General features: G+C 30.1%; 1 protein-coding gene across 1 annotated transcript; it reads left to right on the top strand.

Annotated features, from left to right (window-relative positions):
- The first annotated feature begins 1,004 nt into the window (after positions 1-1,004).
- LOC111919234 (protein FAR-RED IMPAIRED RESPONSE 1-like) lies at positions 1,005-3,055 on the top strand. The gene is made up of 5 exons (XM_023914846.2): positions 1,005-1,297; positions 1,410-1,605; positions 1,784-2,200; positions 2,292-2,327; positions 2,504-3,055. Exons 1-5 carry the CDS (start codon positions 1,005-1,007, stop codon positions 3,053-3,055), a joined length of 1,494 nt encoding a protein of 497 aa, XP_023770614.2.
- Positions 3,056-15,513: the final 12,458 nt, after the last annotated feature.

Below are 15,513 nucleotides of genomic sequence, written 5' to 3'. Positions count from 1 at the left end.
TACGACTTTTTTTTTGTGAGATATATTTATTATATTCGATATTAAGATTGTTTTTGTTTATTTATATAGATCATTTGGTGTATTATGTCGAATTCTAGTGTTATTGATGGTGATTTGTATTCTTCTATGAGTGAGAGTGAAGAAGAAGATGTTGAGAACTCATTTTTTGAAGATATCAGTTATTGAATTATTTTGTTGTTTTTAATTTTGTTGATTATCATTTATTTACATATGAATATGTTAATATGAATAAATTGTTGTCTTATTCATATATGAATAATCGTGTGATAATTGTAATTTCGAATTTTTTATTTTTTTTCGTTTTATTCATATATGAATAAGTTATGTTTTATTTTATATATTTTGAATCCTCATGAATTTTATGTATTCATATATGAATGTTTTTATTAATATATGAATAATTTTTGTTTTATTTATATGAGTTTGATGTATTCATATATGTTATTGTTTTATTTATGCATTATTATTTTAGGTGGTGAATCTTCAAGTTCAGTACATGATGCACAATATTATGATGATATAATTGGAGAACATGTCTATAAGCCAGATGTACCTGTTCAACTAATTCCATTTAAGGGTTTAATCTTCAAATCATTAAAGTTGGCTATCAAAATGTATTCTGAGTATGCTGAAATTGGTAGTTTTGATGTTATAGTGAGCACACAGTCAAGGTTTGATAACAAGATTATAAAGAAGAAACATGTTATATGTAATCGTGGTGGTAAACAGAAAAAGAAATCTTGTGACACATTAGGTACAAGTGGTGTTAGGAGGAAACAAAATTCAAATTCAAGAGCTATTGGTTGTCAAGCAAAGATTATATTTGAATCTGTGTATGGAACTCCAGATTATAAAGTTTTTCAGTTTGATGAACTTCACAACCATCCACTTGAGAAGAGAAGCGATTTAAAAAAAGCGAGACAAATGTCGTATTCAGAAAAAGAGTTTATTGTGCGTGCTTCCACATCAAAATAGGTCCAACTATGGCTCATAAGTTGAGGGCAAGTTTGAGAGGAGGGTATGAGTTTGTAAAGCCAAAAGTAGTTGACTATAAAAATTTAAGGAGAGATATCAACAGGGTTATTGGTTATAAAGATGCCCAGATGATAGTAAACACAATGAATGACCGTCGAGCTCATTATCCAAATTACTCATTTGAGTTTAATTGTCAAGATGATGTTTTGGACTGTATGTTTTGGGCTGATGAAATGGAGAAGGCATATTATGCTGAATTTGGTGATGTTATCTCATTTGATGTGACTTTCCGAACAAACAAGTAAGTTATTTTATCTATTTTTGTTTATAGCTTATTCATATATGAATATTTTTATATTCAATTATTAATACATCAAAAATTGACTTTAATGAACATTTTTTTTGTGTGTTAGGTATCGAATGGTTTTTGTTCCGTTTACTGCTATTGACTATCATAAAAAATCGGTTACTGTTGGATCTGGGTTGCTAAGCAATGAAAGCATTGAGTCTTACTCTTGGTTGCTTAAATCATTTCTTAAAACTCATGGGAAAGAACCAACACTTGTTTTAACCGATCAAGATGCTGCAATAAAACAAGCTGTTGAGAATGTGTTTCGTAATTCAAAGCACCGATTATGTATGTGACATATAATGAAAAACTTGAAAAAAAGGTATTATTTTAATATATTTCAAATATATTACTTATTAGTATATTCGTTTATGAATATTGATTGTTATTTTACTTATTATTATTTATTCATTTATGAATATTTTTGTTTAAATACAGATATCAGATGATTTATTTAATAACACAGACTTTAGAAAAAGGTTTTCAAAGCTTGTTTGGGACACTAATATGAAACCTGATGTTTTTGAGGTGAAGTGGGGTTTACTTATGAAGGAATTCAATCTTGAAGACACAAGATGGTTTAAAGACATGTTTACAATTCGTGATTCATGGATACCTGGATATTTTAGTGATATTCCAATGTGTGGTTTGATGAAGACTACATCGAGGTCAGAGAGTATGAATTCATTCTTTAATACATACTCAGAAAGTGGGAACTTACTTTTGTGTTTCATGATGAATTACGACACTGTCATTCAAAAGCAAAGGAATACTCAACGAGATCTTGATAAGGCATCAAAGAAAGCATCATATAAAATGCAAACACCTCGAGAAATAGAACTACAAGCATCAAAGGTTTATACAAGTACATTATTTTTTGAGGTGCAAAAAGAAATATATAAAGCATGTTTTTTTTTCTGTACATACTCATATGTTGGTATTGAAGATGGTCGGGAAGTTTACATTGTGCAACACAACAACAGTAAAAGTGATTTTAAAAATGAATTTAAGGTAATTTTACTAGTTTTTTTTTTATGAAAAATGTAATAATATTCATATATGAATATGAGAATATTCATATATGAATATATGAATATATGAGGGTTGATATGAGTATTCTTATATGAATGTAAATGTGTAATTTTTTTTTTGTATCAGGTTGAAATAAAAGCTGAAGAAAAAGAAATAAATTGCAATTGTGAGCATTTTAAGCGTAGGGGTGTTTTATGCAGACATGCTTATACAATAATGATGAGATGTGGTGTTAAAGAAATTCCTGAAAGGTACATTTTGAAGAGATGGAGAAAGGATGTGATATCAAGAAATTATTGTTTTAGTTCTGTTCGATCCGATTCAGGTGATTGTGAGAATGTAAAGTTAGTCAATGATTCATATTATAGTTTTGAATCATGTTTAGATATTGTAAGAGATGACAAAAAGAGATTGGATTTGTTTGCTGAGAAGCAACAAATGTTGTTGAAGGAATTTGAAAGTGATTATATTTCTCCTGGATTGAAAAGCAAGACAGATGGTGAAGTTGTATGCAAGCTTTTGGGTGTTACTATTCCTATTCCAGAAGAGATTAATATTCATGTTCCTAAAGTTCAAAGCAATAAAGGTTCTGGAATCAAGAAAAGAATTCCATGTACAGGTGAAGTAGCATATGAAAATTCTAAAAAAGAACATAGAATGTGTTTAGGATGTGGATAACGAGTTCCACACAATTTACGTACTTGTCCAGAAAGAGTTGGAGTTGCTAAATCAACAAAAGACAGTTAGGGATTTTTTAGTGTTTTTATTTTATTTTTATTTTTATTTTTTATTTTTTTTATTTTTATGTTTTTTGGTTTAATTCATTATGAATATATGCAGATAAAAACAATAAACAATAATATTCATGTATGAATAATACACATTTATATTGATATGGTAAATTGATATGTTGATATTTGTTTTTAAATTACTATAAAATAAGTTATATTGATATTGTAAATTATTCATAAATGAATACAAATATGTGAAATTTGTTATACTAATAAATAAGTATATTTATATCTGAATTTTTTTATGTTAATATCTGAACTTTGTTATACTAACATTTTAATTTGAACTTATTCATAAATGAATATATCATATTCGTATTCATTTATGCATAAATAAAAATAAAGTTTGAAAATATTTGAATATAAAAAATGACATAAATATGCAAACTTGTTTCTACTAATAAGTTAGTTATATTCATATATGAAATTTGTTATATTCATATATGAACTTTGTTATGATGACATATTACTCCTAATTTAATCATAAATGAATATATCATATTCGTATTCATTTATGAATAAACATAAATAAACTTTGAAAATATTTAAATATAAAAAACTGACAGAAATAAGTGAAGTTGTTTCTATTACATTGTCATTCAACACAAGATAATAAAAGTTGTTCATAAGCATTTTAAAAAATATTAAAACGATGTTCAACAACATTTAACAAACCATTTAAAACTTGTTTCGCAGAATCATCTTACATGTACTTCAAATCCATTCATCTTCAACACAAACTATTCTATAGCATCACACTTCAACATTCTTTCATCTTCACAAGCAATCATCAATATTCTTTTAACCTTTTTTGAATTGTTTGCATAGCATTGTATGCATGATCAGTACGCACTTTGAATTCAACTTTTTGATATTTTTCAGCAAGATCCAACACCTTAGCCTTCAACATTAATTTCAGAAGTTAGCATTATGTGTACATATCTTTTCCTGAGCTTCTCTAAAGTAGTTTGCTGAACTGCACTTTCTTTATGAAGACCTAGTTTCCACTTTCAGAGTGGTTGTCCCATATAGGTCTCCATATGTCTCATTGCAAAGACCCCACAATCAACTTTGTTTTTAAATGTTCTCCATGACATTTCAAGTCGTTGGGGTTTGATACTTTCTTTTGAGATTGCATTTGCTCTTGGATGGTTTATTTCTTTAAAGTATCTCACGAAGAAATTTTTCTGATCATTAAATAAAATAAAAGTTAGATATGTAATAAATTGGTTATTTTATGTTGTTGTGAATTGGGTACATACCAAAGGTTTCAATATTACTCCGTATTTTCCTTCATAATCCCCCTTAACTGGACTATTGTCTAGAATTTCAATTGACGGTTTCTTTAAGTTGAAGACAATCACAAAAATGTGAGCACTTCTAACAACTGGAAAGAATACCTGTTTTTATGTATATAATGGTAAGTATTTTGTTGATAAAATATATATAAAAAAACAACTTTAATTAACATACCATGTCAATATCTTTTATGTTCAATATTTATTGTACCCATTGGTACTCTCATGAAAGTTCTCCTTGAATTTTTCATACTTTCTTTCATCAGACAATGTTGAAGTTAGATAAGCAGTCTGTAACCAATATAATCATATATGAATTTCAGTTGAATATATATAATTATGTTAAAGAATACATCATATTTGTATAATCATATGTGAATTTCAGTTGTAAAAAAATATAATATTCATAAATGAATACATCATATTAGTGTATTCATTTATGAATAAGGAAGGAATTAAGTTTAGAACATAAACTTATACAAACTCCAACTTTCAAGAAGAGTCTGTATGGTGAATTTTCATAATCCTTTTCTAGTTCTTGGTGGTTAAGTAAATCAGACCAAGTGTCTAAAACTTCTCCAAAAATCTCTGTGTTTGCATATAGACTTTCCATAATTGCTCTTTCTGTTATTTGACCATATTTTGTCTGGACAACCACATCTCTGCAAATATATAATCAAAATGTCATGGGTTATTATCTATATAATAATCATATATGAATGTATATAAAATAAAGTTACTTACAATGTATTGCCTTGTAAGTTAAACAATCATTCACAGACAATACTCTCCTGATGTGTTAGTTTGGGTTTTGTGTCTGTTATTCTGCATTTGAAAGGTGATTTGAAAGCATCAGCAAGCTTCTTCTCTCTTGGTTGATCCAGATCATGCTTTGATGGTCCTACTTCAGTAGGAATTGATATAGAGATTGGATTTGGATTAAGAGCATTTTTCTTTGCTAATCTGATAACAACCTTCTAATGGTCGTCTTTGATTTGTTTCTTTGTAAGTGCTTTTTTTGGTAAAGATTCATTAGATTTTTTACTTGAAGTTTGATCCGAATCTTGACTGAGACCTAGACTAAAGCTTTGATGAGTATCTGCATGCCAGGAGATTTATCATATAAATAGTTGTAAGTTAATTATAATATTTGAGTTTATATTTTGAAATGTTTATCTAGATTGTTACCTCCTTTATTTCCTTTTGTCTTGTCAGCTTTTTCTCCTTTCTTGTTTTCATTTTCTGACTTTTTCTTTCCTGAAAGATAAAGAACTGTGATTAAGTAATTCATATGTGAATAATTAATGTATTCATTTATGAATAAGTAATACATATCATTATTTATGAATAAAAAATATTAATTTTTTTATATTGCGTTATTTATTTGTGAATAATAAAACTTATTATATTAATTTATTAGTGATTCAACTATTTACCTTTATCTTCTGCATTTCCTTTCTCAGTTGTATGTTTTTCTTCACCTCCATCTTTCGTGTTCTAAGCTTCTGTTCCTCATTTATTTCTATCTTTAGAGTTTTCCTTTCCTGAAACATATACATCATATATGAATATTTTTTATTTTTTATTCATTTATATAGTATATTATTCACTTATGAATAAACAATGTTATTAAAAAAATGAATATAAATATTGTAATATATTTTAAGTCATTCATTTACATGTATCATCTCCCTTTGTTTTTTCAACTTTTGTTCCTTGTTCATGTACACCTTCTGATTTTTCCTTTTCTGCAAGAGTATTAGTTTTACCTGTACTCATTGGTGACCCTGGTCAAAATTTAACAAACAAAATTGTTATTATGTATTAATATTTTTATATATTTTTTTAAAATAAAAGTAAGACAAAATTTACCTATATCAGTATTATCGAAAATAGTTCTCATTTCAGGGTGATTCCAGATTTCATCTTCTTGACTATTTAAACTTGAAATTCCAATTCCAAGGACATTGTCCACAATGTTGTCAACAACTTTATCCAACAAATTTTCATTTTCAGTTTGTTGAATAGTCTCCTCATGATTCTTTGTTTCCTCAGCATGATCATCTTTTTCCTCTTCATCATTCTCATTTTCATTCCTCTTTCCATCTTTCTCTTTTACTCCAATTTCACCTTCTTTTTGATTCTTATCTGCATCATTCTTTATTTCTTCATTATTTGCTTCATTTGAATCAAGCAAATAATCTACTTCTGGTTGACTTGCACCCTTATCACTGTCTTCTTCACCATTTCCCTCTTTATCTTCATTTTTTGTTTGATCATTTGTTTTTTGACCCATTATTGGTGTCAAATTAATTCCTTCAACTCCAGTTTCATCAATTGGAAAATTAAAAAGTGCTGTGCTTTCAGTTTTTTCTTCAACAATCATATTTGTCATATTTTCTTTGAAAATTCTAAAACTTTCCTTTTCAGGGAACTTTGTTATCGCATCATTAAGCTTTGAATTCAGCTTTTCCTTCATCCTCTCAAAACTATTAATCATTTTTGATATTTTTGATTCATATGCCTATGTAAAAAAAGAAGTATATGATTAGAATTTAATATAATAATTTAATGTAATCATATATTATTAACATGTTCAAACTAATTACCTCAACATAATGATCTTTATCTTTATCATAATCATTGTCTTCGAGATCTGTATCTCCTTCATCTTCTTCATCAACAAATTCTTCATTTATTTCTCCAAGTCCAAATTTACCTTTTTCTTGTTCAAATGCCTCTCGATATCTAATCTTCTCTGAACTCCAATAACAAATTGTTGGACGTTTACGTGTTACTGTCAAAGCTTCTGAGTGGATGTTATCAGCATAGAACAACTGCACATGAATGATAACTAATTGGTATTCATATATGAAGAAGTAATATTATTTTTTACCTATTCATATACGAATAAGTAATGACTTATTCATATATTAATAAGTAATGTAAATCATTATTTGTTAACAAATATATTTTCTTATTCATATATGAATATTTGCTATTAGTTTATGAATAATCAATATTATTAAAAATTGAGTATAAACATTAAAATAACTTACCACCAAGAAAGCTGAAGGTCCAACAAAGAAGCTGGTATCTGAGTATGGTATGTATGAGTTTTTTGTTCTGACAAGACAGTCCAAAACATAGCTGCACCAGTCTATGTTGCTGATATCTGTTCTTCTTGAAATATAACTCAAGGGAAACAGGTTGCACCTTCCCATTGATGTTGACTCACAAAACGTGTTGACAAAAAGAACTAAGAAGTTCAATTTGAAATTGAAATCAGCTTGTGTGGTAGAAATAATAACATTTTTGATTGCACTCAGTCGGATGATTGAATCTTTTTTAAATTGTTGCTTCCATTCATCATAACTTGTATCATCCTTAGGCCATTGATCCAGTTGTGTAAGTTTGGTTCCACCAATTGGTATGCCCAACATGTCATGAACAGACTCTGCTGTTACTTTCAGTTCTTTTCCTTTAATATCTATCACAATTCTCTCAGAATCAAATTTTTGAAGAACATAAAATCCCAGCTTCAGTGGTATATCTGTGATTTTCATTTTTAACAGAGCTCCAAAACCCATAGATCTTACAGATTCTTTTTGTTCTTTGCCCATCCCAAGGATTATAGATAGTAATGCCTCTGGTGAACATCTGTTTTTCATTGAGTAAAATTCTTTTACCATTGGGTTTTTTTTGTCTTTTTTGATTGGTGACTTTTTTTTTTTGCCTTCTTCGATGGATGACTACTTTCAAAATCTGAATCTGAATCTTGTAGTTGTTGTTTTTCAGGAGTTTTCCTTTTTGATGGACTTTTTCTGCTTTGATGCTTTATTTTCTTTGGTACTTTTGTTTCTTTTTTATCTGGTAAATGAAAACATATAATATTTAAATAAGTTAATGATATATGAATATGATATATGCTCGTTTATTTATTTATTACAAAAATATATACAATTTTATTCATATATACAATTTTATTCATATATGAATAAATAATATATACAATTTTATTCATATATGAATATATTAAATATGATAGGAATTTTGTACCTTTCACATTTTTCCTCTTTTGCATTGATCTTGTTTCTCTGATTGTTGGTGAATCTTTATCGAAAATGTTAGTGTTCTTACCTTCATTCAATAGTAAGTAGAAGGTAAATGAGTTTGATATTCAAGAATGAATATTTGAATAAAACATATGTATTCATATTTTTTTTATTCACATATGAATATGTTTTGTTATATTCATATGTGAATAGAACATATATAAAAGTCATTATTGTTGTATTCACATTTGAATAATGTATATATGGCAGCAAGCTATCTTCTATTCATATGTGAATATAACATACATATTCACGAATGAATATTAGTTTAGCTTGTGTTCAGAGGTAAACAAAACATAATTTATTTACCTTTTTTTATTTGTTCTTGGTTTTCGTTTATATGTATTCTTCACTGTTGGTGTTGTTTCTGTAAGGGTAAGTAGTTAATATTAGGAAAACATAAGCGAAATGTGAAGTAACCTTTGTATTTTGACAGAATAGTTTTGAATAAAGATGAAAAATGAAGAGATGATGTAAAAAATTTTATATATCAAATAATAATGGATGATTCTTACAAAAATTTCAAGTAAATAAAGTAATAACGAAGGAGGGTTACGAGAATGAACGAGTATCATAAATTTCAAGTAAAATTGAAGTAAACGACCTTTTTTGAAGAATGAACAGTGTGAAAACAATGTTTTTACTTTTGAATCAACTAATAATTTTCAAACATTACGAGAAATTTCAAGTAATCAAGTGATAATTTTAGAAATGATTCGAAATCGTTAAAAACTCGAGAAAAAACACAGATGGTTACCTTTCATTGTCAAGAGTGAGGAAATGGTCTCGTTCATGTTTTCATCGAAAAACATTTTTCTTCGTTTATGTTATTTGATGCTTCTGCAAATGTTTTTCTTCTTGTCGATTCTTCTTCAAATGGTTTTCGTGTTATGGTGTATCGAAGAGGGAAATGGTGCTTTTCTATCGAGATTTGACGTGATATCAAATTACTCCAGTGCCCTGACGGTTTAATGTTTTTTGATTATCTACAAATTTGCCACTGCTCATTAATGTATTTGGATTATTTACAAGTTTGCCACCCTGCGTTTTTTAAGCTCATTAAATGATTAGATGAGAATGGTTCCCCCATTCTCAACCTTTTTTTTTTCTCAATTGAGCCCTCCTCTCTCTCTCTCTCTCTCTCTCTCTCTATATATATATATATATATATATATATATATATATATATATATATATATATATATATATTCAAATGAGAACAAATTTTAATCAATCATTTCTTAAATAAAAAAAGAAGCACGTCATTTAAGTTTTAATGGATAGATGGACTTATGTGTAATTTAACTTTTCCCTATGCTTTGCTTCTTAACACACATAACCATCGACATCCCACTCCGATCATGCCCTCCGCCAAGCACCGCCTCCTCTCGCTATGCTCCTCAACCATCGACCCCACCTTATTCTTTTCTTTTGTATATCAGCTGTTTGTTGATATGCATGAATGAGACACTATTTACTATTTAATGATATTATGAACAAAAATAAATAAAATTACCTAAACTATTGTAATGAGTTGTATTTTCTTGTAGTATCACTATTAGTTACTGCTTGTGTTGATGATGGAACCGTATTGAATGTGTGCCTCAGGATTGTGTTCAGTTTATAGTTTCTTTATGAAATGTATTCGTGACCAGAATGGTAATCATGTAATCCAAAAATGTATTGAATGTACGCCTCAAGTTCGTGTTAGGTTTATAGTTTATTCTTTCTTTGGAGAAGTTGTTTCTCTTTCATCACATCCTTATGGATGTCGAGTCATTCAGGTAAAAGAAAAAATTAAAAAGAAAATTGATTATCTATTTCTTCTTCTTATATGTGAAATTAACAAAGGGTTTTGGAGCATTGTGATGATCAAAATACATAAGTTGTAATGGATGAAATCATGAACTCGGTTTGTACTTTAGCACAAGACTAATATGGAAATGATGTTATTAAGGTTGATTGTTTTTTTTATTGAAAATAGTAAGCTTTAGGGGATGGATTGGAGTCTATTAGAGAGTTGAATATCATTGTAGGATTTCATGCACACAAGGTGTTTGTCATATTGTCTGAAAGAACCTAATAAGTGTAAAAGTAGCATTTTATGTGAAAATCCTTAACTTTGAAGCCTTATCACGCCAAGCATTAAGGACCTTATGTTTAATTGAATTGCACATCTTAATAGCCTAATAAGTAACCAACAATCATGTTAAAAGTGTCACACCCCAAAACTGGAACGGCGGAAACGTTCTGGGGTGGATGACGTCATGTCAAGTATCACAACATATGCAATATAGTAATCAAAGTACAACAACCATTGCATTAATAGTAATAATTTTACATAGTTTAAAATTTATAGCAACATCAAAGTAATACAAGGAATAGTATAGATGCAGCTCGGTTCTAGACTGACTTCGCAAAGCTCCCGGGATGTACCTGTCTATCGCTGACCTGAGAATACAAGTTATTTTGAAAGCGAGTATCAGCATTTTATAATGCTGGTGAGTCCATAAGTATTTAGTTTCATTAGTATAAATATGCATTTTTATTCAAAATAACTTTATGAAAGATAGTAGTTTAGAATCTACGGTGTATTAGCATCCTTTCAAGAAAATCCTATATTTTCTAAATAAAAACAGTCTTCTACCAATACCCGACCGATTTATGTTTTAAGGAGTAGTTTTCCCCAAATTACTATCATTACCAAATACAGAATTGACTTTAAAAGAGTAATAAGAAAATCATAAGTGAAAATACTAGGGGAAAATAATATATATACCTCAACAGTAACACTGCTGACTAAAACAAAAGAAAACGTAGACTCCAGGTGAGTATCGAATGAATGATAAGCCTGGCTCAGTCTAACAAAAGGAAGTACAAACTCTAGACAGTATCGAGTGAACGATACAACTAGCAAATTCTAAAACAAAAAGGGTGAATGTGAACCCGTATGTAACCATGCTGATTGACGATAGAGCATCCGAGACCCTCCAGGTCACGCGTAGAGGTAGTGGCATTAAAGGTAGTGACATTATGTCACCCATGGGCCTTACTGGCGCGGACTGTAGCTAGTAGTCTGGGTGTGGGAGTGTCAGTCCCGTATAGATCTATACACATGATGTTCGCTCTCCTTCCCGGAGACTCTGGTTACACGGCGTTGGCGCAATGAAGCGTCGTAGAGGGAAATAGTGTGTCACATTCTAAAGTAAAAGAGAAAGAGAGAGATAGAGAGAGATAGAGATAGAGATAGAGATAGAGATAGAGATAGAGATAGAGATAGAGATAGAGTCTCCTAACTATTCCTATAATAGTTACTAGGGTTCCAGAAAACATGAATAATAGAAGGATGCCTGTACTACTCAAGGCGATGAATTGGCTGAGAGAGAGAGAGAGAGAGGTTTTATGTCCATACATGTATACATGATATATAATTAATGTTTAAACGACCTTCGGACGGATAACCGATACCCACCAGACCACATCCCAATGAGGAAAAGGAAATAGGGCGAACTAGCCTTCCTAAGTCCTTTAAACATTATTTATATAACTATACAAATATAGACATGCATTTAACGAAATAGAAGCATAGAAGAAAACTTTGGTAGAGCCTTTGGAAAACCTTTAAAAATAAGAATTTACGACTTGATGTCGTTTTGTAAAACAAGCTTTGAAAACCTTTGGAAATCCTTTGAAAAAACCTTTCATAAACAACTTTTGAAAAATGATTTGTATAAAACGGCTTAAGTGAAGAAAACCTTTGATAAGAAATCATGACTGGATGTGTCTTAAGTAAACAAACTTTGGATAACCTTGAATGATCTAAAAAGGGATATTCATACTTTAACAAGATTCGAAAACCTGATTTGGAAATCTTTAATCTAGATAAACAGTCTAACATGCAAAATCTATTTTGCTATACAGTTATTAATCACATGTGATTTATCTAGTAACTGTACAGTTCAACTTGTATTCCCCCCTATAAAAGCAGTTAAAATCATTTAAAATGTTAATTCAGGGGTATGAACTCACCTGTCGTGGACGATTCGAATGAATGGACGGTATAGGATGCTAAGTGTCAAGTGAGGACTTGAACACACACGCGAATCCTATTTAACACGTAATGATAAATTTAAGTATACAATTAGTCATTTAATAACTAATTAAGCAAGTAAAGATGTCCTACTACATAAAAACACTTTGCTACAAGTGCTAGGAGTACCAAGGGTTGCATATAAGCTGTGTATGGACTCACATTGGAGTTTACTCCTCAAATAGTAGTGTATAAGGGTGTTTACGGTTTTGGAACCATATCCCCCATGAGTTTACGGTCGTAAACTCATGGGAATGGTGCATTTGTGTGCTTTAAGGCTTCAGGCTTGACAAATAAGGGTTCTAGAGTTGATTCAAGGGCTATGGAAGTGATTAGGGATCAAAATGGACACTTTATGGAGTTTATGGTCCTTGGACCAATCCCTTGGGAGTTTACGGCCATAAACACATGAGTTTACGGTTGTAAACTCATGTTTGTTCATTTCTTTTGTGCTTTGGTGGTTCTAGGCTATGTAGGCAAGGTTCTAGTCACTTATATGAGCATAGGAAGGTGTTAAAGGCACTTAAACACCTTGGAAAGGTGTTTACGGTTTTAGGAGACCTTCCCAAACTGTAAACTCAAGTGTTTCTCATTTGGGCATGTTTTGGTGCGTCACATGAAGGAATACAAGGTTCTAGGCACTCATGGAAGCTTTTGGAGGTGTTTAAGGGGTAATTTAACATCCAAAAAGGTGTTTATGGTCCTTAAAGGTGTGTTTACGGTCCAAGAATGTTCTTGGGCCGTAAACTCATGTTTACTCCCCATATGTTAAGATTTTGGTGTTCTAACTCCATTCGTGCAAGCCCCTAAGTCATTGTTAAGCATTAGAAGTGGTTTGGAAGGGTTTTGGGGCTTCAAAACCCCATTTATGAGTGTTTGCGGTCCAAGAGTGTTCTTGGGCCGTAAACTCATGATTTTGATGGTTTTGGGTGATTTAAACACGAATTTGCAAGTGTGATAAGCTAAACAACAAGCTAGGAAGGCTAACTTACCGTTTTGAAGCTCGAAGGGGCGATTTTTGACCAAAACCAAATTTGTAGAGAGAGAAAGTAGAGAGAGAAGGCTCCTAAGGTGTGAAAAGGTTGGAATGAAACCCACTCAACCTTTATATAGGGTTGAGTTTACAGCCTAGGTAGGGGTCCACCCAACACCAACCGCAAACGGGGTTTTTCGCGACTTCCGTTAAACACGACAAATTTTAAATTTTACCTCTTTATTTTTGGTTTGCTTGACGAATATTATTTAAAATATTCCAACGGGTTTAAATCCGGTGAAAAATATTTTGGGATAAATTAGGCTAATTTTTGACATGCTTAATTACGACGTTAAAATAAATGGAAATTTCGGGTTGTCACAAAAAGTGATAAACTTAAGGCTTAACCATTCAGTCCTTAATAGAACACCAAAAGTGATTTAAAAGCGATTATGATCAGTTTTCCCAAATCTACCCTCCAACTTCAAATATTCGTGCAATTCAATAAGAACACCTAAAAATCATGAGACCTAGTTTTCTAGAAATCTTAATGTGTCTAGTTTCTTCGAACTCTGAATCACAATTCAAAATTCCAACTTTTTGAGGGGTAAAATTGGAAATCTTCTCAGACTGGTCCCTACTGTCAAAAATTTGATACATTGTTTTCAAAAAATCATAATAGATTCATCATTATTTCAAATGCTAAAATTCCAAATCATATAGTTAGATATGTATAGTTTCCCACATATAAAGGGACTGATGTAATTCTTAGTAGATTGGTATAGTTTATTCCAAGAGTGTTGAGTGGTCCAGAAAGTGACAACTAAAAGTTACTAACTTGTAAATTTAATATAAAATAAGCCAAAAATCATTAGAACGAGATCTTTATATTTCTGAAAATATAAAAAGGGGAACTTTACTAACATAATTTTATCAAAATTTAATAATGGGTTGAATGGTAAGAAAACATATCCCAGACAGAGCACTACAATCAAAGAGAAAATAAGGAAATATATACATAAGTTTTATAAGATTAATACAACAAAGCACAAGCTAAATAATGTTATAATTGTTGTGTGCGTTCTCGAAAAGGAAAGGATCCATCTTGCTCATTCTAGCTAATTTTCAAATTCAAGGAGGTGAGTTACACTAACTCTCCTATTATGTAGGCATTACTTTATGTTATTGTTCACGGATACCCTAATCCGGTAAAGTGAACAAGGAACGGCAGAATGTAGTTTGTTTTCAAGTGACACAAGCAGACAAGATTCATGTATGTGTTCTCGATTCGTTAATTGTTCTCATGTATTAAATCACATGTGATTATATGATCTAATCACATATCATTATATGCACAAGATTCATTTTTTTGTGTTTTTGATTCAATAGTTTTTCTTTGTCTATATTAATCGTATGTGATTAAATACATAAAATAACAAATGATTAAATACATGATAAAAACAATTGAAATGAGAACGCGAATTTGAATCTTATTTACATAAATCATATGTGATTAGATATGTATAATCACATGTGATTAAATACATGAGAACACCTATTGAATCAAGAACATGAAAATGAATATTGTCCACATATATCATATATGATTAGATACATATAATAACATGTGATTATGTGTATCTACTCACATATGATTTATGTGTCTAAGATTCATTTTAGCGTTATCGATTCAATAAATGTTTTTTCCACTTTAATCATATGTGATTAAATACACTTAATTAGACGTGATTATATGTTTCTAATCACATATGTTTTGAAAAAATGAATCTTTTCTATTTAAATGATATATGACTAGATACATACAATCACATGTAATTATATACACGATAACAAATATTGAACCAAGAA

The sequence above is a fragment of the Lactuca sativa genome, chromosome 4, assembly GCF_002870075.4.
Source record: "Lactuca sativa cultivar Salinas chromosome 4, Lsat_Salinas_v11, whole genome shotgun sequence".
Taxonomy (NCBI): domain Eukaryota; kingdom Viridiplantae; phylum Streptophyta; class Magnoliopsida; order Asterales; family Asteraceae; genus Lactuca; species Lactuca sativa.
This window is presented reverse-complemented; position numbering and strand designations above follow the sequence as displayed.